The 21,271-nt window shown below is 42.8% G+C and overlaps 1 protein-coding gene across 1 annotated transcript; it reads left to right on the top strand.

Annotated features, from left to right (window-relative positions):
* Window positions 1-2,094: 2,094 nt before the first annotated feature.
* stox1 (storkhead box 1) lies at window positions 2,095-20,337 on the top strand. The gene is made up of 4 exons (XM_086180269.1): window positions 2,095-2,584; window positions 16,362-16,514; window positions 16,606-19,240; window positions 19,872-20,337. Exons 1-4 carry the CDS (start codon window positions 2,254-2,256, stop codon window positions 20,023-20,025), a joined length of 3,273 nt encoding a protein of 1,090 aa, XP_086036395.1. The 5' UTR covers window positions 2,095-2,253; the 3' UTR covers window positions 20,026-20,337.
* Window positions 20,338-21,271: the final 934 nt, after the last annotated feature.

The following is a 21,271-nucleotide window of genomic DNA, read 5'->3' as shown; positions in this document are numbered from 1 at the left end:
TATTTTTTTTTGGGGGGGGGGGGGGACTTTTATATAACATTCAGGATGTTTTGGGAACATGTAGGGAACATTTTAGGGGAACATTTACAGGATATTCTCTCCATGTCCTCTGTAGACAGTACTTGTGATGTTACTTACATTTATGGAAGGGCGATAGATGGAAAGAATTACAGAACTAAAAAGGAACATTATTGGCAAGTTCAGTAAAATCAAACATTCTTGGGAAGTTCCTTTAGTAATGATTCCCGAGACATTCACAGATCATCTCAAATAACCCCTGAGCGTCCTCCTACCCTTCAAAGAACCGTTGGAACGCTACAAGATGATGTCGTTCACACCAATGAGGATGTTCTCACAAAATACAAAATATTTGTATCTGGAGAACTTTTACCCTACAATAAATATCTGCAGGCAATAGTTTTACATGACTTAAAGTGTCGCATGGGAACATTTTCCTTATGACCAAACAAGCAATGGGGAATTGTTACCATGACAAAACCAAGAAGGTATGTTCCCTCTTAGTCATGTACTTTGAACTTTCAAAACCAAAGGCGATGTTTTATGTTCCGTAAAGAAGTCTTTAGAAGAACTTACATGAGATAACGCTAAGCGGTACAGCCCAGGATGTACTGACCAACCGCATTTGAAAATGTGAAGGTTTAAGAACAAGCGAAGATTGATGGGAATTTTTAAAATTTACTTTCAAAGTGGCAAGTCACAGAGAATCTTTGAATCTCATTTCTTATCAAAGACATGAAAATCTTTAATGCCTCATAAAACCTTTGTTTTAACCTTCAGCTGTGTCTCTGCAGGACATAAGTCATCCTGTGTAGGCTGAGCTGATGTATTCTTTTCATGTACAGAGGAAGCACAATATCCTGTTCCCGCTCAGGCTCTAATACTAAGTGAAGCAGACTGGCCCCAAGGCCTCTGAGGGGCCGGAGTGCTCCTGAAACCAAAGCTTTGGCTGTGATATATGAGGTGTGTGTGTGTGTGTGTGTGTGTGTGTGTGTATGTCTGTGCTCCATTCTGCTTGTTACAGCCTCAGTAAAAGCAAAGCCTAATGGGGTCCCTCTCTTGAAGGCACAGGGGGATGTGGTTCTCATTTTAGTGGCAATCGGTTCCCTGAGGCAGCGGCTCACTGCTGAACCAGTGTTGGCTCTCGTTAAGTCCTTGTTGTCAAATGAATATTTAAAGAGTCAGTTATAAAACTGCAAATGAGGAGAAAACATGTGTTTTGATACATTGTGAGTTGAAGCTGCTTCATTAACTGGCAACAACTCATTCTGCCTTTACAAAGATAATATACTTCAGTTTTCATTGACAATCCACACACTTAGTATTTAAAGGTGTTTCTAATATTTTGGCCACACCATTTTCATAAATGAGATGGGAAGAATATTAAAAACATCTTCTTCTCGAACACACAGTACGTCACCATCATCTCCTATGACCTCAATAATAAACATACATTAGCTTGCACTTTTGGGCCTAACCTGGGGTACTTTTGGCACCAGTGGCTCAGTTCCGGGAACTGAGCTGGACATAGCCCAAGTTTAATGACTTGGGCCAGATGTGGGCCCTATCAGGTGGAACCAGTGCTCAGTTTAAACACAAATCAAGGGCTCAAGGAGAAATGGACTGAAAACAAATTTGGGTTATGTTCGGGACAAATATTCATTGCAATATAAATAGAACATGCGTTAAAGTAGCGGAGCTGCTGTATCAGATCTGATTACACTGACTCAGTGACCATTGAGTGTGAAGAAATATTGAAAATGTTCCAAATCCTTCAAGTTACCATTTTTAATTTAGACCTGTCTATGGTTACTGGCTGTGTTCTGGCTCATCTTGCAACTTGGCTACCTTGGTCCAAATATGACAGCATTGGAGAACCAAAACACACACACACACACACACACACACACACACACACATACACACACACACACACACACACACACACACACACACACCTGTAAGGAGTCAGTGGGAGGTCCACCTGTGTGTTCCACCAGCAGCAACGGGCTGATGGACCCTCCTACCTCCCCCTTCAGCCACAGTCACTGGTTGCTCTGGACGCGGAGAGAAACCAGTAGGACGGACGCTGCGCTCCGGTTCACACACTGAGGGAATGCGTGGCAAACCCCGGGCTCTACCTGGATTTAAAGAGGACTAGGCAGCCTTGTAACGAGTGTCTTTTACTCCTAGCATGCCAGCTCCCTCCTCCTGGAGCCGGTGAGCGGGTCAGAAATGTCTCAGCAGCCGCGGGTCGTCCAGCTCTCCGCCGCTTCGCTCGCTCTCGCCTTCGGGCCAGACGAGGAGAGTCTGCGCGCCGGCGGAGGGAAACTCAACGCAAACACCACAACGGGACAGGAGATCTTTGCTGAATTCAAAGCGCAGAATTTGCGCAGTTTTTGGAATAAACGATTGGTCAAGGCTGTAGCCGAAGTTTACTTCCAAGGATGGATGGAAAATCTGGTGCTTTTCATTCAAGGGAACGCAAACAACCTGGAGGTGCTGAGGGAAGCGTGGATGCGCAGAGCCCTGAGGTCACCCAGGGGGTTTATCATTAAAGCTGTTGGTATGTAACCTCACTCTTGACCATCACAGCAGTAGGATCCATAAATATTTGTGAACGTTAGAATGTAGAAGCACAGCTACGAATGCATACAAATAAGTCCAATATAGATAAAGATGAGCATCACACCCATAGTATAATATGAGGGGTCACATAGGAGACATTTGGTGATTGCTTGGAAACAAATGTGTGAAAGCTGCAAATTTTGATTGTGGAACTGAAAAGATCACTCATCTTTGTCTTTTGTGGTTTAGCTCAAAAAATATCTTGAAAAAATAGTGAAAAATAGTGGTATTTGTGGCATCAAATATCATTCATTTTCAGTGTGTTTTTCCAACACAGACAGCAGGTTTGGACCACCCTCTTGTAAATGATAGGTTTCAAGTCTTCCATATTGCAAAGTTGAGAAGCATACATTTTCCTTATGAAGCAAACTTTAGAGCCTTATTTTGAACATCAGTGACTGAACATCTCTTTTCCTTTTTGTGCAAAGACTGACAAATTCATCCGGCCAGAAGAGATGATATTAAAATGTCTCTCCCCTCAAACATTGCCCGTATTGTGTCAGAAGACAACATATCCCATCAGCCACCATTGTTGCCAAGGCAGTGTCATGTTTACTGAATCTTTGTATATCTTGTCATTATGTCTCAGATGGGTTTGAAAGCAGCCTAATTTCAGGGGCTGTAAATGTCTGACAACACCAGAAGAAAATGACAACCCTGTGTGAAGTTTACACCTAATAACAGTATTCTTACCAGATACACCAGCCAATATGCATTTTTGCTACTTTAGAAGACTTTAGATTATAGTAAATATATATGGGATGTACTGATTGGATGTTTCTGACACAAACGGCACCTTCTGCTCAGAAAGTGCACAATTATGCTGGAAAGTGTTTGAATTCCTCCAAATGTTAGGAGGAGAACATTGCAGGTTCCTCACCGACAAAGTAAAACACACTCTGAGTTGCCATTTGTTGCAACTGCCTTGTCTCCATCACAGGTCTTAAATTCAAACGAGAGAGCATTCAGATATAGAAAATCTCCAAGAAACATTTGTTACACTTTCATGCTGGGGTCTGAATTAAAGCCACAAGCAGGGATGAGCAGGCCCTCACTCACTCCCACACTGGAGTGTGTGGCTGTTCTGTAGAGTGAGAAGGAGGTGAAAACGGATAATTGTATTAATTTGCACGAAGGAATGGACTTTTTCCTGCACTTTGGTGCAAATGTCCCTTCCTGCATCCACTAGGTGGCGCTAGAGAACACACATTACATGGTTCAGCCCCTATCCAGTCGATGAATGAATGATAGAATCAATCATCAGGAAGTGTGCATCAACGCTGCCGGCACCGACTCCACTAGCCCTCTGCGCAACAATTAATATAGAATGAGGAAAACAGAAATAAAAGTTATGTTGCACTGCTTTGTCCTGTATTAGTTGTGGTCACTTAAAAAAAGAGAAATGCAGCCTACCAGCCTTGACGTAACCATGGCAATGGTTGTTTCCAGGGGACAAGGGTAAGGGTGTCCCCAAGCTTTTACACCCTCTGCTTTGATAAGGAATGCCTGTTGTAAGTGTGTCTTTGTATTTGTTGCACCAGGTTTACTTCTGTAACCATTGGGTGGTGCTATGATTATAACTTAAATTCAGCTTGTAGAGTTCTTCATGCTTTGACTGTCAACAAAGGCAGTTTGGACAAGATCTATGTAGAACTTAGTTACTAGGGTGGACACCTCACCATGGTAACGCTGTTTAACAAAATCTCACAATCAAAACAGCAATCTATCACCAAGTTCTTGAGGTGTTTTTGACCAAATTTAAGATGTTCATCAAAGAGTAAAAAAAACAACAACAGTTCCTGTTGCAACGGAGTGGTTCTGTGATGAATCTGCCCCAAAATGTAAAGCATTCATCCTTGATCCATTCTACAGCCCTCCACTAAGTTTGGTGGAACTTAGTATTTGTGAAATCCTGCTGACTGACAGACAAATGCCACTTAAATCATGACCTCCTTGGGGGTGCGTATTTTTGTTGGCGTCTACCTGCAGACCAGTATCAGTCCAGCTCTGCCAGATTGTGCACAGACAAGAGAGGAATGTAAAGAGGAGGCAGAGACCACACAGGGGGAGACCTGGGAGGGCATGGAGCAGCAGGGGGGGGGGGGGGGGGGGGGTCGAGGTTGACTTGTCATCCTGCTGTGAGACAGTTTCAGACCTGAGGCTTCAACTAGCAAACACCCAGCAGGCCAAAGGTGATGCTTAGCTGAATATGAAGCGTTTTTGTGTGGACGTTTCACCTTCTCCTCCTTAAAGTCCTTTGCTTGACACCACAGCAATTTGTATTTAAATCAGCTGTGTGTGTGTATGTGCGCGCGCCTGTGTGTATGTGCGCGCGTGTGTGTGTATGTGCGCGCGCGCGCGTGTGTGTGTGTGCACCCGCGTACGGAGGTCGCTGGTTTACTGTCTGAATTGTGAATCACTGACTGGCTGCCGAGCACCAGAATTAATGTCCCCTATTTCATGGCCAGTGAGAAGCTGTGTAACGGCTAGATTGATATCAGGCTAGGCCTTGACTTTGTCCTGGTATAAATATGTCATCTAGAAACAGGACAGTTTATGAGATATTGGCTGCAGTGAATTCCAAACAGCTTTATTTCCTTCCTCATGTCAGAACAAGGTCGGGACATGACTGAGTTTTTAAAGCAAAATTAAGGGGCTTATTTAGGAACTTACCAAGTAGGGTTAAATGACAGCGTTGCAGAATTGTAGACGTGCTAAAACAAAGTTTGATTTATTACCTCGACTCCTCATTCATCCTTCGTGGGGACAGATAGTTCTGTGGGCACCGGCACCTCACATGGTGGAGAAGGAGGATGGTGTTTGAACAAGCACGGCTGTTGTTAACCCGCTGGGAATGGGCCTCGGTGGTACTGAAGTTTACTTCCTCGCTTCAACCCATGAATGTCTGCAGGCTGTTTTCGTTCATCTTCTCTGACTCTGAGATGATCTCTTCTTTTCCTCCTCGCCGTCATGTATAGATGAATACCACATTTACGACCGGAGTTTATCATTCTGATGTTAACACTGTAACTGAATTCTGCAAATAATGAACCTTTATCCTTCCTTCTTACATTATTCCACAATTGAGATGTAGAATCCTGCAGAAAACAGTAAATAGGAACATAGGAAAACATTAAATAGCAATGTGGCTAACTGTTAGCCAAACTATGTAAACAAGCAAACCGCCACTACAGTATAATTTTTGACTCTGTATAAAAAGAGAGTGTTAATGATTATTTGTTGATCCAATAAGTCAGATTGATGATTATGTAACTTTCATGTGTAGTGTGGTTGCATCAGTTATGGATAGTCTTAAAGAAATGGAAAAAGGTACTGATTTTGGTTTGATTGTGTCGGCTGAAATTTTGAGATGCTTTGTCAAATCACGGCACCCAATCAGAAAAGTTCTCAGTTTGGGAGCACTTCTAAAAATTACTCTCAGGTTTGTTTTTTGTTTTTTTTATCACTTCGTAGCGAAAGTTATGCAGAATTCTTGTTACATAAATGCAGACCAAATTAATTTTTCAGAAAATTGTGTTTTTAAATCACTTTTGACAGAGTTAACCTAACACCTCCACCGACTCCCTTTTGATGTACTAAATGAACCAGCAGCCAGCTCGTCGTTGTGGTTCCCTAAGTCAGCACAGAGGAGAGAAGTGTATCTGTCTTCTCGTCAGGCTCTGGGGAGGCTGGACAATATATTTATTGACCAAAATATTGGCAGCTCATTCTAAGAAGACCCAAAATGGCCCAAAAGAGAACCTTGCAGGCTGTCCTGTTGAAACCAGAGGCTTCACTAAGACTGTTGGCTGGTTCTACATTATTTAGTATCTTCACTGTTTCTTGCAGCAGTACGGTCATTGATGCTCAAGCTTAAACATTAATGGATTCAGCCGGTGGTGTAATGAGGTGTCCTGTGTCCTTTCTACAATCAGTCCTCTTTGAACATGGACGTGAATGGAAGGGACTCTCACTCCTGCTACAGCAATGACTTCTGTGGCTGTTAATGTAGGTAACATCTTGTAGAATTTTGGAGACGTTTCTAAAATACGGTTTCATTTAATTGGCCATACCATCAGATGGTGAAGCATTCCCGCAATGCTTCATTTATTTCTGAGGTCATTTCCTGAGCTGGCCCACTCTGAGAGCCTCATTTCTGCCCTTTTTCTGTCTCACTTGAAAGTGTTGTATTTTCACACACGCGGTGTCTCCTTTCATGAGGGTATTTTGTCAAAGTCTCAAAATGCTCCGCTAATGGTCATAACTCTTCCAGATGTTAGCTTATTAACCATGACACCCCCACACTGGGTTAAAATGGTCCACACAAGCTTAAATGAGCAGCAAAGGTCAAAGGTTAAAAACCTTGCTGCTAACAAGTCACCTTGGGTCAGTTAGCTTTAGACACAGCAACATACATCAACACAGCATCCAGGTGTTCTTCCTCGCTGGCCAGCTCTTCCATGGGTGGTTTCGGTGTTTGTGTGCCATATGGTGTGTGTTTTTGAGGGTAACCAAGTATGAAGTTTGCCAGTATTCATCATTCTCTGATTAAATTAAAGGACCCTAACTTCATTTATTGTAAATTGACTGGAGATTAATTCAGTTCTAACATGAAAGGTTTAATGTGATGGTTAGAAAAGGAACCATATTGCTATCAAATTCCTTTATAGATTGCATTGATTAAATTAATTACCTATCTACCTAATCTATATCTATAATTTATCAATAATATCTTGCTGTGTATTTCCTACACATTCAAAAGGTTTCTTATACCAGTCCTTTATCTCCTCCGTTCTCAAGATTTGGCCTCACATCACTGAGAGAGCATGGAAATGTGTACCTGCATAGTTCCCAGTACTCCATTTGTTTTCTACATCCTTTCCCAATGAGCAGGAAGCTCGCTCCCGGTGTGCATCAGCGACGACGGCCCCTCTATCGACCCAAATATTGGCCTCACCCGTAGCGAGGGAGTGGAGCTATGCCAACAATAACAGCTGAAGAGTTTCCTCAGTATCCCTCAGCTTATACTCTCTGTCAACAGCTACTTGGGTTTCCGTCTTCATTAGCTCTCTGGTCAGACAAATGGGTCAGCACAGATTTAAGGCTATAATGCATTAAATGTGGTTTTTATTTGCTTCATTTAGTATTGATAAAAGGAACGCTTTGCTAACATCAGCTCTGTGTTAGCAAAACGCAAGAAAAGCTGTGTTCTGGGAGCATGAGGAAGGAGTTGATCATTTAGCAAGATGCTCGATGGGATCTTTGTCAAAATTCAGGAATAACAAACACGGGCATCTCCTGCAGCTTGAGGTGGGTAAACGCAGGAGGAGGAAATGGGTTTCATCTGCACCCAATGACTGGCATCCGTCCTGAGTACTGGGTGTGGATCTGCTAGAAAGCGAAGTGTTTTGGTAGGAGGGTGGATTGTAGTGAAAATACCTGGAATGTTGAAGAGTACATGAAAACTTTGCCATTTCTAAGCGCAGCACTTTAAAATGATATGCAGAGTCCAGTTTCATCAGCAGGAAAATAGTTCTTAAGTATCCAAAAAAGGGGAAAACTGACACCAGTGTTTACATGGTATAATTCTTAAGATAGGACCTAAAATTGTATCCTGACACCAAATATTTCGTTACACAGAACCATCTGAGAAGTTGCCAGCAGAAAGTTTTTGGAAAAGGGCTGATGCTTTAAATACAAGTATTTGGTATATGACTGGATGAACCATCTGTCTATTACAGTCTAACTCCAACCAGTCAGGTCAATGAACTGATGTTGAAGCTGAAGAGTGAAAACACCTTAAGAGTGGAGAAAAGCCTTCACTGGTGTTATTTGGTCTTACAAAGAAAAAATCTTTTCCACTTCTGATGTAACTGTTGCAAGAGCAGCATCTATGCTAACCTCTTCCCTGTCGTTTTGAACCTTCAGTCTTCATAACAGCTAAACCACGCGCCCATCTTTTTTGAAGGCTACTGATCAGCTGAATCACTTTGGTGCGAACACAACCAATGCGGTCAGAAGAATATTCATTGGATCTTGCATCTCCCAAATCCAGCTGCCAGGCAAGTTAGCGAAGATGAACCTCGGGGAAAACACCAGTCAAAAAACTCCTATCAGTCAACAAGTTACCGTTGGACCAGTTTTTCATATTCGCCGTCTACTACAGTCTTGTGATTATGGCTTCAAATCAAGACAAGCAGGAAAATACCCCACTGATGTTCCAACAACAAACTCCCTTCCTGTTTGTACTCGTAACACGTCACTGGCAGCTACACTCCCACCTGCTGGCATCACTAAAACCACCCTATCATTACACACGTAACATTAGTTGTCCGTTTGTAGGTTCACATTTTTGAACGCAAGCCGAACCAGCCAAAAATCCAAACAATGTATTCAACTCGCCTCCAGTGTGCGCCAAGTAAACAGACTATTGGGCGCGAACACGACTTGGAAACAGCAGTTGCTGCTGCGGTGTATCAGCAGATTAGCCACCTAGCTGTAGGGGGTGTGAAGAAGGCAAAAATCCCGAAGAGGTCAAAAAGTCTGGCCACACATGTGACTGACCCTGATGACGCCCACGAGCTAAGACACACTGGCGGAACAACTGAGCAGGAGCATGTTTGTAGGAATCTAAATCTTCTACATTCCATTAAAAGATCATTAATAAAGGTGAGATAAAAGGTTTGGAGTTAGCAACCAAACTGACAACAGATGAGGAAGAGGAAGGTATTCTAACCAATGTTAAAAACATGCATGTGACTCCTGATGAATAAAAGATTTCTGTCACGTCTGATAAAGTTGTGCTTTATCTCCTGACGCTGCCATGTCCTAGAGTCTTATTACAGCAAGTACTTAAGGCTGTGCTATAAACTAAATGTCTGTCTCTCTCTCGCTCTTCACTTTATACCGGTCGTGTTAAAAACCTGGTCAGGTGTTTCCTGTTTCACAAGATGATAAGTGGCTCACTAGTCCAGAGCTCGGTCATTTCATTGTTATGGCCTCCGCTGTTTAAACAGTCCTTATTGTGAGTCAGATGGAGGAAACATTAGTGGTGTTGCAGCTGCAGAGATTTGCAGCCAGCATGTGTGGTGGTGACATGATTATAGATGTTTTAGGCTTCGTGGAGTCGAGCTCAGTTAAAGGCTGTTTCTACTTTCCTGCCAAGCATACATTTATCGTTAAAGGCTTGGTTTGCAAAGTCTATAGCTGCTTTAGCGATACACACAATACTCTTTGGACTGGACGTGGCTGGCCGTTGCCACAGTTTCTATGGTGATGTGAGTCAAAACAAAGCCTCCCTGTGTTCCTCTTCATCGCTCAAAGTTTTAGCCCGTGAATCCTCTTCAGTCATAGAGAAGTCACAGTACATTCAGAGTATGTGGGATGTAAATATCTCTCCGTTATTCAATTAATGAATGCAACATTCGGGTCTAACTAGCTCAGCCATTACAAGAGGGCACAGTCCAAATGGCTCACTTATTAATGTTTAAACGGCATACGGCAAAACATTTACCTAACGTCTTCTTGTTTGAGTGGGTTTTTTTATTTCAAGTCAATAAAGTTTGGGATCGATCGGTTCATTGTCTGCATTTTATTGCTTATTGATGTGTTGGACACAATTTGTGGGTCGAATCCTGCCAACAGGTTCATTATATATATTGATCATACAGTATTTAACTACGTCTGCTCGCTGTAAACACGGTCTAAGTGGTGTGAGAGTGGAAGGACAGGAAAGGGCAGTGTTGTTAGACAAGGCGAGGCTTGGTTGTTAGGACATTTGGGCTGTGATTACTCTCTGAAGGGGTCTTTTCACTCTGTTTATTGGGCCGTTTGACAGCAACACCCACATCTGTCTGCTCTATAGAGGTGAAAGACATGAACTCGTAAAGTTCAGACACACAGGCATCAGAAGGCGAGGGAGGGGTCCTTGAATGTGACTGCATGAATGTTTATCGTGATCTCAGCAGAGATTCATGGGGTTGGTCTCCATCCATGGGAGGGTCTTATAGCAAGTTCATAATGAATGGCATGCAGTGTGTCCTTAATGAGGGGGAGAGAAGATTAGCCTGTTTGCTCACTGTAGTAGTCAAGATTAGATGACAACAGGAGGAGATAAGATGGTGTGTGTATGTGTGTGTGTGTGTGAGAGAGATTTCAGTTCCAGATTTTATCTGTGATAGCATGAAGGTGACAAGTCAAGTGAAGGATTTAGACTCAGTTTGAGTTGTGTAAGGCCATGTTGACATGAAAATGGCCCTACTGGAAACAAAAGTTTCTCATTTGCACAGTAAGAAAAAACCTGTGCTAATACATCCAACCGAAAGTGCTGTCGAAGGGCCCGACCGATATATCAGTCAGCTGATATATGTGCCGTTATTGGCCTGTCACAGATATAATGTATCAGCATATATGTTTTCCGATATTAAGAAACTTTTTTTTTTTTTTTTTTTACAGCTTATAAAACAGAAAACATTACTTATAGTGTTTTAAAAATGGTGTAATGTAATACTTCTAGCAGAGAGCGCTCCGGCACCTTTGTCAGACTCAGCAGTGGCTCCAGGCAGCGCATGACATCATGCAGCTCCACTAGAGGCAGAGTGGATAGTTTTTGTTCTTGGTTAGCAGCAGCGTTGAGCAAGTACTCCTGGAAAAGTAAACAAATTATTGATAAGTCCTTAAAAGTAATGATTACTGTACCCATTACTTGATTTCAAATTAGTAAGGTCCGTAGTAGTGTTACTAATTACTCAGTTGAGGGTGAGTCAGCGGTAGAAATGGTAGCATCTCTTCTATGATATACTCTACCTAGCAACAAGCTTCATCAAACCACCTCCACTTACTGCTGGAGTTTGGGGGGGGGGGGGATCTGAAAACAAATTAATTTGGTTTAAAGAATCCCAACATTTCCCCAACAAAAAACAAAACAGTAGGGCTCAATATGGGCAGGTAACTTTCTCAACCAGTCAGGGCCCAAGAGACAGGAAGAGAAGACACAGAGATATTTAGAGAGATGTGTCTTTGGTCTCCTGTCATTGTCTCTCCACATCTGTCGACCCAATTTTTACTGACAGGACAATAAGAACGTTCAGATGGTTTCTGTCTACTTATTGAACAGGTGTTTCATTTTCTGCTCCACTCATATTCTGAAAAAATACCAGACAAATAGCTAAAATGTACATTGACACACATGTGTGCTTGCTGTGTTTCTGCATATCTGATTTTGATTGAATATGGCCCACAGCGTCACTTTGGCGCTGGCTGTTAGTAAGGCCAGTTTTGAAAGATTACAAGGCTTTAACTGCCAAACGTTATGCATGACATAATGCTCTGTTCATTTAACCACATATGGAGAGGTCGATTCCCTGGAGAAAAACCCTCTCTTAGGTAAGTAATGCAATCAGACTTAGATGGGACTCATGCGGCTCAGAGGCCAGCATACAAGGCGGTGTTGTGAATACATGTGGCGCTGATCAGCATCAGCAGCCAAGAAGAGATCCAGGAGAGAGGGCCTTTGTCAATCATCTCCACATTCTGAACATTTAGCGTCAGACATTTTTCATTTATATTCCCCTGACATGCCCACAAGCAAGATTTATGACACAGTTCTCCAATCTTCATCTCATGGAAAATAGAATAGTCACTTTTAATGCTGAAGTAAGTAATCGCAGGCTTTTTATATAACGTTGAAATGATTTTTTCGATCCTAAAGCGTACATTACACAGGTTTCTCACTGTGACACTGGTGATTTATAGGGTTGCAAAAATATCATCCTCCTTCTGCTATACTAAATCAAACAACATCTCAGTGGCGTCTCCATTTATTTTTGCATAACATCACATTGGAAGATGTGAGGAACATGCTTTTTTCACCGGTGTTGGGCAAATTGATTTATCCTCCATCCAATAATGGAACTGAATGAGATTTGGCTCTAGCACCAGAAAAATGGTCCCACCGTTATTACATCTAGTGTTCTGAATTATCTCTCCTGACTGACCCTTTCACCGAACTGTCGATGTGACGCTGTCACCTCCACTGAGGTAGAAAAGCCTATTCTGTCTGTTCTTTTATAGAATTGCTTAGGTGAAAGGAGTGTCTATTCCCATTCTGAAAGCCCGTGTCGAGGGTCCTTTACATACACCCTGTGAAAATGGTAAACAAGAAGGAAAATTCAAAGTCAGTTGTAGGTGCAGAACAGAAGCACGAGTTCAAACATAGAACATAAGAGTCCACACACTAGATAGTGCTCCCAGCCTATTTAATTACATCTCACCAGTGAGTGTGGACTCCCATTTCATATCCTCTCTGGTAAAACTCCACGCCCTCAGTTTGTGGACTGGGTGTTTTGTAAAGCCTGTTTTTCAGGACAGGAATATCACATTGCTTTTATACCTTGCTGTCAGTATAAAAAAAAAAAAGGTGACTGAGTGAGGGAACAGCTTGTTACACTTCTAAACCACCAGCAGATTCAGAGTTTGCGTGAAACGAACTCTGGAAAGGGAGCTTGTTCAAAACACAAGTGCTGGGGCACCATTACACACAGGAATTGCTTTGACTTATGAAAACAAGAATACTGGCAAAGCGGTGGGGTCATTTTTAAGGCGACTTTTACAGAATCTCTGTGTTAAGGTGGCGTTAGACAGGTGTGGTCTATCATTTCAAATTGATGAGGTCACATTAGCATGTAGAAGTGGTGATATGCCCATTTAAGTAGTCAACACAAGCCCAGTCCACTGTTTGACACTCTAACTGCTGTTTCCCTCCCTCTTCTCCATGGCACAGGGTCCTGTTGCCATGGCATCTGGCAGGGTATTCATGCTGCATATGACAAAGAGTGTGAAGTTGGTGGCCTGGTGTTAGATTACCCAAACACAAGAGGTCCGTTCCCCCTGGAGGTGAGACGGTTACCACAAGAACCTCTCTGACCGTCACGCCTGCTAATGTCAGACTCAATAATCCTCTGCCAGACCCATGCCTCTGTCACACCACATTTTCCCATCTGGGCTCAGTCCAAAAAATATCTGTCTCACTGCGACCCGGACCAACTGGATAAGCGGAAGACCACGACCACGACAATGTGTATTAACAGTCTTGTTGTCTTTTTTTTTTTTTTTTTTATCTGTGATGCATCCAGGCTGGAATTAATGTAATGATTGAACTTGTTTCTATTAGGAAAATGAGGAATTTCAGCAGGCGTCTGTGAGGATATCCTGCTTGGACCAGAAACTCAAAACTACCTCTGTGTAAAGATGTGTGGAAGTCTTTCTTAATGGCGTAGTTGTTTTGAATGACTTTATTCCTGTGTATTGATTCATCTCCTTCCTCGCCCCTGACCCCATCATATCCTTGCTGATCTTTCCCCCTCCTCTAGCAGTTAGTGGTGGTTGCTATGTGCACAGCCTAGCAGACATTCCTATTGGAAGTTAACAACAACGAGCAGCCAAGTCAGCAGCACTAATTCTCTGCCCGGGGAGACGGCTATTGAGATATCCGCTCTGAGGTTTAGTCAGATTAATGTCTTCTGCTGGAGCAGAGGGAGGGCCCATGTTTTTTACAATCCCTCTGTGTGTCATAGGATCAGTCTCACAGAGAACACCCCCCCCCCCTTCCCGCCTGGTGTGCCTTTAATTGTTTTTTTTTTTTAACTTACTTTTCAAATTTCTATTAAAATAAGGCACTCATTCATAGGTGTGTTTAAGGAATAAAGGCTGACCTTTGGAGTCAGCACCAAGAAGTCGGCTTGATTGTTGGTAAAAATGAATCTTTAAGTGATGTTAAGAGATTACACACTTGTTAACAGGGTTGCTTGGATCCATTGGTACCTATGTGTGTGTGTGTGTGTGTGTGTGTGTGTGTGTTCTGTCATGTGCCACCATGGCAGATATTCCTTGTTTATTTTCCCTGTCTTCTACTTAAGTGGTTCATATGTGAGAGTTGTAAATCTTTAGTTTGCATCAAGTGCAAGCTTTTTGTAAAATTCTGCTGTTTAAGCTTACATGCAAATTCACACATTGGTACACAAAGTGTTGTTTGCAGGAACACGGATAGAAAACCCACAGAAAGGTGTTGGACCTCCCTCTGGTTAAATATCTGGAATTAATAGTATATGTGTGTGTAGTATGGCATACATTTAAGAGTGTGATTCACCACTTCATTGTCTCCTCCTACACCCTACACTCATGAGGTGTAGCTGACTACCTTTTAGTAATTTTCCAGTGCTGTGGCTAAGGTGGAGTTCATGCTCTTGTGTCAGGCGTTCATATGAGGGGAGTTGGTTTTAATCCAGGCCAGATGCTAATCATTCACCAGCAGCTTTGTTTTGGTGAGCTCACTGAACTCAATTCTGATTAGAGAATATCACTCTCTGTGCTTTGTGATGGATTTGTCGAAGTCATGGTGTTTCTGGTGATGTACCAGTCTTTTAAGAGACCTGATAGCAGTTAGCAAGATTGCACAAAGAAACAGTAGTGGGCTTTTTTACTGGCATTCGTTTGTAGGTTTTTTTGTGTGTGTTGTTGTTGTTTTAACAGTATAAATAAAGAAGTTCTTTTCTTCAGGTTAAAAACAGCATGCAGAAATGAAGTAGGTCTGGGGATTGGATCGGATTGGATGGATTTTCAGCCTTGGCAGAAGTGTGCTGTCTTTTACAGCTCTTGTTGTTAAATTAAGGCTACTGCAGCTAAGCAAACATTTCTTCATTTTTAAGCCAAACCATCTGGTTCAACACGTCAACAGCAATTTGTCTAAAGACCCTTGTGGGATTGAAATTATTGTATCTGTGGTCAAAATTGACAATGACACTTTTTTTGGGGGATATATACAATTTTCCTTTCATGATCTGGCCTAACTTGAGATGCCATTTGTTTTAAAGTTGTGGTGAGGGGGATATATATATATATATATATATATATATATATATATATATATATATATATATATATATATATATATATATATATATATATATATATATATATATATATATTCCTGTTTTGTTGTGGGGGAACAATTTAAAGATATAGCAGTCTTGTTCAGTTCAGTCCTGCTCCTGTCTAATCATTACCAATTTGATATTAATCAGGATTTTTAGAGTCAATCATGGGATCAAAAAGCTGTTACACAGTTGGCTAAGGGAGTTAATTTGTAATATTCCGCTTGTGTGCTGTATGTGTGAAACAGCCAGTGTGATTTGGAAACATTCATTTTGATTTTTTTGGAAACCCTGTGACCGTTGTCTAATGGGCTCCACAGTTTGTTTGTATGTCCGAGGAATGCTGACTGCCCTCAGACTTGGGAGGAGTGGTGGGATCTTGGTGTTGGACATGGAACATTTCAGACTCTGAGACAAAACATGTCCAAGACTGTCTCTGTCTCTTTTCTTACACTCTCTCACGTTTGTTGAAGGGCACCTCCATGACGTGTAGGGAGCTGGATATCTGATCTGTCCAGAAAACAGACCTGTGGTCATTTTTGTGGGAGTAATGGAATTCTGCGGTCTGTCCCAGCACTGGTGGAATTTCAAAAGCAGCCAGGCATGGTTCAACGCATAAATAGACCACCTTGGTCATGATTTAGAAAGTGGTTAGGGAAGGAATGTCAACTTCAGTACTCAGAGTTGTTTTCACTGGCAGGACAAGTCAGAGAGACCTTTCTACCCCAGGTGTGTGTACGTCTGTAGGTTCACCTGTTTGACTCTTGGTTTCTGTGTGTGTTTCAGGTGACCTGTCCCCATTGCAGATGTCCCCTGTTCCTCAGTCCCAGTTCATTCCCTTGGCTGAGGTGTTGTGCTCAGTCATCTCAGATATGAACTCCTCTCAAATCACTGTCACCCAGGAAGCTCTTGTTAATTACATGAGCAAAGCACATCCAGGTAATTATAAAATAATGATTTTTGCATACAAAATAAACACCTTAACGTGTAAGAATTAGCTTGTCCTCAACATTTTTGTTCTGTGTCTCAGGGATAACCATACCCACACAGGACATCCTGTACAATGCTCTTGGCACTCTGATCAAGGAACGCAAAATTTACCACACAGGTGAGGGATACTTCATCGTCACGCCTCAGACCTATTTCATCACCAACAATATGGTGCGAGAGAAGAACTGGTGGACTTCCAGTTCAGCAGATGACCCTCCATCGCCGCCAGCCATCACTTACCTATTGAGCAATGATGCCTGTGTTGAGAGCACTCAGACATCCCCCGTGGCGCACTGCAAGTCTTGCAGCTGCTTCAGCCCACTCCAAATATCCACCAATATGGCCGCCAGTGCCATAACAGCAACTGTTCCTCTGTCCACAGTCCCGGATCAGCATTCTGTCTCTGTTTCCATAAGTGAATGCACAGGAAAGAGCTTAAAGTGGCCTCGGCCATCAGACCACAAACCCAGCGTGCAGCATCAGTCCACCTCTACAGCGGCAGATTGTCAAGCAAGTGAGATCAGCAAAACTACTGGCACAACTAATGCCACGAACCGCAAAGAAAAGGACAATAAGCCAGCAAGAAAGTTTGGTCTCAGTTTGTTCCGGAGGACTGGTGGTAAAAAAGAGAAGCCAAAGAAGGAATATGCATCATTTTCAGGTCAATTCCCACCAGAGGAGTGGCCTGTCAGAGACGAGGATGATCTAAACAACTTACCCCGTGACTTGGAACATGCCATCATCAAGCGCATAAACCCTGAATTGACTGTTGACAATTTGTCACGTCACACAGTGTTAATGAAGAAGCTGGAAGAGAGGCGGGACAGGGCTTTTGGTCGAGTGCTGGACAGGGGTATGGACAAAGATGATAAGGGAGTAGACAAAGGAATGTCTACTGAGATCCTAGCATTCTCAAAATCTCGACATCATCACTCATCCAAAACAGGGGCAGGGAAAAGATCTGGTCCGAAAGCCTCTCGCAGTAAGAAAAGGCTCCACTCATCTAGAGAAAAGTACAGGGAAAGAGAGAAGGAGAGGGTTAAGAGTAAGGCTCCCATATGTACGGACAACTCTCCAGAGGGAGAGGACTTGATCCCCACTGGGCTCAGAGTGGAAATCCCTGTTGATGAACCAGATAAAGTAGAAGACGTCGGAGCTGGAGAGGGAAAATCTCTATATAAGAAACGCATTGAAAACCCTTTCCAGGTTCACAAAGACCCAGCTGAAACTGTATATCCTCCTACAATCAACAGAGAGCATAGAAGGCGAGAGGGCAAATCTTCAGGGTCAGGGAGGAAGGAACGAACAAGTCACCGCTCTAAATCGTGGGACCCGCATCGGGCCAAAAACATCATAGCGGATGACGATCATACAGGAAAATCCCCCATATCTGAGGACAGGTATGACCATGGGGAGTTTACAGATCAGGCAGACATGAAGCTCAGCAGAGAGCTTCCTTTGGACTACAGCTCAGCGTATCCACAGAACGGTACGCTTCGGATAGATGACAAAGTCCGAAATCAGCGGGAGGCAAACAGCAGGGAGACCTGGGAGAGAGAAGTCAAACATGAGCCTTTGCAAGAGGCAGAGTTTAACACACAATCTATAGAGGAGGGCCTCTCAAACACCCAACAGTACCCCCATACCGGTCCTTTTCATTCCTCTGAACCAGTAATACACCACTCATCTGACCGAGCTCTGCCCTGGCCCAAGCCTTCTTTACAGCGGAAGCACTCCCTCAGACTCTCCAATCCACAAAGGGAAGATATTCAGAGGCTTGAGACGCTCTCTTCTCACCATCAGGCCTACGAAACCACAAGCTCCCAGGAACAAAAGGAGATGAGAGCCATCACCATGAGTAACAGAGAGCAGAGGATCGTGGGTCTGGGAGAACCAGAAGTGGACAGCACTCCCTCAATGCCAGACACTGATGGCTTCCTAGAGGATGACTACAGGCTCTATCGGAGAGCAGATGAGCAAGAGGAGGATGCCTGCAGCTCCTTGTGTCTGAACGAGGAGGACATTATTGATGCTGCAAAGGTTTATCATACAGGTGTAGCCGACTACCATCAACCGCAGTCCATGCACCATAACTATGAATCTGACAACCAGGGACCTCACAATCACTATTACAGTTCCAGCGTTCATCCCCCTGAAGTCCGACTGACGCAGGTTTCAAGGGAAGACACTTTCAACAGTCACTCAGCTGCCCAGAGGGAGGCCTCCCTCAGCCCCAGCCAACCTGAAGCCACATGGAGGCACCACCAGCAGCAGCAGCAGAGGACTATATCTCCAGGCACCCACCTTGAGCCCAGCTTGAGACAAGGACCTTTTATTCAGGGGGAAAGAAAGCATGAGTGTAGCCTCAATTTGAACTGTCCTGAACCTCCTGAGGTGGTGGACAGTAGCATCTTTGACTACTGCCAGACCAGTGAGATTGAATCGGATGCAGAAACAATCCGCAAGTCCACTGATGAGGGGGATGGTGAATCTGCTCACTGGGCGACTGAGGTGGAGGAGGTGCAGGATGATGATTTTCATGAGCAGGGAGTGCCTCTGCCTCAAGGGGCTGGTCTAAGTATGCCCAGTGTAGCCAGAGGGTCAGGGATGGGCGAACCAGTGGAACTGGGAGAGAACCAGAGCATTACAGGAGACAGCGGTATAGATTCTCCACGGTGAGTGCCTCTCTTTATTGCTGTTACATAAGTTGTTGTAAAGTATTGTATTTCCTTTCTCTTAGAGCCCCATGAGGCCAAGGGTATCTTGAAATTACAGCCAAAAATTTGTTTTGAAAGGAAAAAGAAGGTCCAAAACCACTAAATAAATGCCCATAATCCCTCAGCCTGGATCAACTTCATCCCCAGGCCAGTGTAAAACAGGTTTTCACACATTAGATTCTTCTCTCTCCACACCATAACATATCCACAATATTCTAGAAGAGCTTTTGAAACTGAGAAAATAAACACTACACTGATGTTAGGTAACCCCCAGGTTACACCTCTGTACTTGGCTGTGCTCCAATTTACATTTCTTCCCTTGAATTGCAATAAAGCTGAACAAACACCTTGTAATGAATGATAACATCCAGTATTTGGACAGAAGGGAGTCGTTTGGACAATTATCTGTAATTGGTGTGCAGCTCTTAAATTCTCATGTGATAATCAAAGAGGAAGCGGAGACTTCTTTTCTGACTTTGAACTCAGTGTAACCCCAGTCTGAAGGTGGACAGATGGGGTGCATGAAGATCTCGTCGTAATGGCATATTTTTTTAAAACCTCATACTCTCCTCCTCTTCCTCCCTTGCAGGACCCGTGTCAGTTCTGCCTCCAGTAACACCGTCATCCTGGAGGGTCTCAAGAGAAGAGGGTTTTTACAGAACTTGGAGAAACTACATTCAAAGAGCAGCGCTATCAGACCGCAGAGCTCGCTGCTACAGCTCACCCCTGTCATGAACGTTTAGCAGGCTCCTGAAGCTGACGCGTTACTCCGGATGAAATTTAAATGTAATTTCTTTACCGTCAGACACATGAAGTCATTCAGGAGGCTGTCCCTTACCTCCAGATGTGGTGTTTGTGTACAGATGTACAGTGTATATTTTTTGTTGTTGTAAATAATCCTTAAAGGTAACATGCTATGATTTAATCTGTCATTGACTACTTGGTGTATGTAAGTGGTGTAGCAACAATGTTTGTCGCATATGTACAGTTTTGTCTTTTAGTCTACACGCCTCATAACAGCAATAACAACTGTCTTATTATTTCACGAATTTAATTTCTATGATCAATTTACTACAAATAAAATTGTATGTTAAATACGGTGTCTTTCTTCTGTTAGTTTATTCCTAATAAATAGGGGCCATTTATGACAGTCATAGGACTTATTTCCGTTTTTGGTGGGCACTTCAAACCACAGTTGCTTCAGTAGTTAAATGTCAGACATCAGGAATGTTGAGCCTGAGGGCTTCGTATTGGTGTTTTTCAGGGTTCATACTGTAACCCAGGGAAAAATTGCAGAAGAGCTGACATTTTTGCAGCGCCACTACAATGTCCATACAAAGATTTCATTTATTTTTTAGGGAGGGGATATAACTTAATCTCTCATTTTTGTTATTAGAGGCTAAAAAAAATCAAACCTTTTCAAAAATTTAAAATAACTGGGAACCAGTCTATTTATGACACAGTCTAGGACATTATGATAACATCATAGAAATTTATTTTACTGTTGAGTTAGGATCAACTGAGACAAATGTCCCACCTCTCTTTACTTATTTTATCTGGACTTATCACAAACCTGCCTCTCACCCAGTCAGCTGGTATAGCCCCCCCCCCATGCAGTATAGAAAATGGATGGATGGATAGTATCATGTAGCTTGTTGCTAATTTCAGTTAAAATTGTTTATTTTTTTTACATGCATTTACTTATTTCAAAGAATATATGTTTAAGAGAATTTAGAAAGCTTTCCTCACAGAAATGAAGTTGGTATAAATGTATATGAACCATAGTTTTCAGGAGAGGATTTCCTGTCTGGGGGTGTGAGAACCACTGGACATTTGAATCAGAAAATTATGGAAAATATCAGTAACGTAAAGAAGACATGACCCTGCGTCCTGATAGCTGATAAGCACCGATTGTGTCTGAAGGTTGCAGAAATGGTAGAGCCCAACCTTGAAAGTCTACTTCAATGAAAAACTGGTCCGACCTTCAGT

The sequence above is a fragment of the Aulostomus chinensis genome, chromosome 16 (assembly GCF_037954235.1).
Source record: "Aulostomus chinensis isolate RoL2024-O1b breed Wild chromosome 16, RoL_Achi_v1.0, whole genome shotgun sequence".
Classification (NCBI taxonomy): domain Eukaryota; kingdom Metazoa; phylum Chordata; class Actinopteri; order Syngnathiformes; family Aulostomidae; genus Aulostomus; species Aulostomus chinensis.
The sequence above is the reverse complement of the archived record's forward strand: the minus strand, read 5'-3'. Positions and strand labels throughout refer to the sequence as shown.

What these genes read in the sequence shown, in the direction of transcription:
- stox1 (XM_086180269.1), top strand. Translation starts at nt 2,254, where the DNA reads ATGTCTCAGCAGCCGCGGGTCGTCCAGCTCTCCGCCGCTTCGCTCGCT. An exon ending in CATGAGCAAAGCACATCCAG is followed by an intron (nt 16,515 to 16,605) that starts GTAATTATAAAA and finishes TCTGTGTCTCAG; the next exon opens with GGATAACCATACCCACACAG. An exon ending in AGCGGTATAGATTCTCCACG is followed by an intron (nt 19,241 to 19,871) that starts GTGAGTGCCTCT and finishes CCTCCCTTGCAG; the next exon opens with GACCCGTGTCAGTTCTGCCT.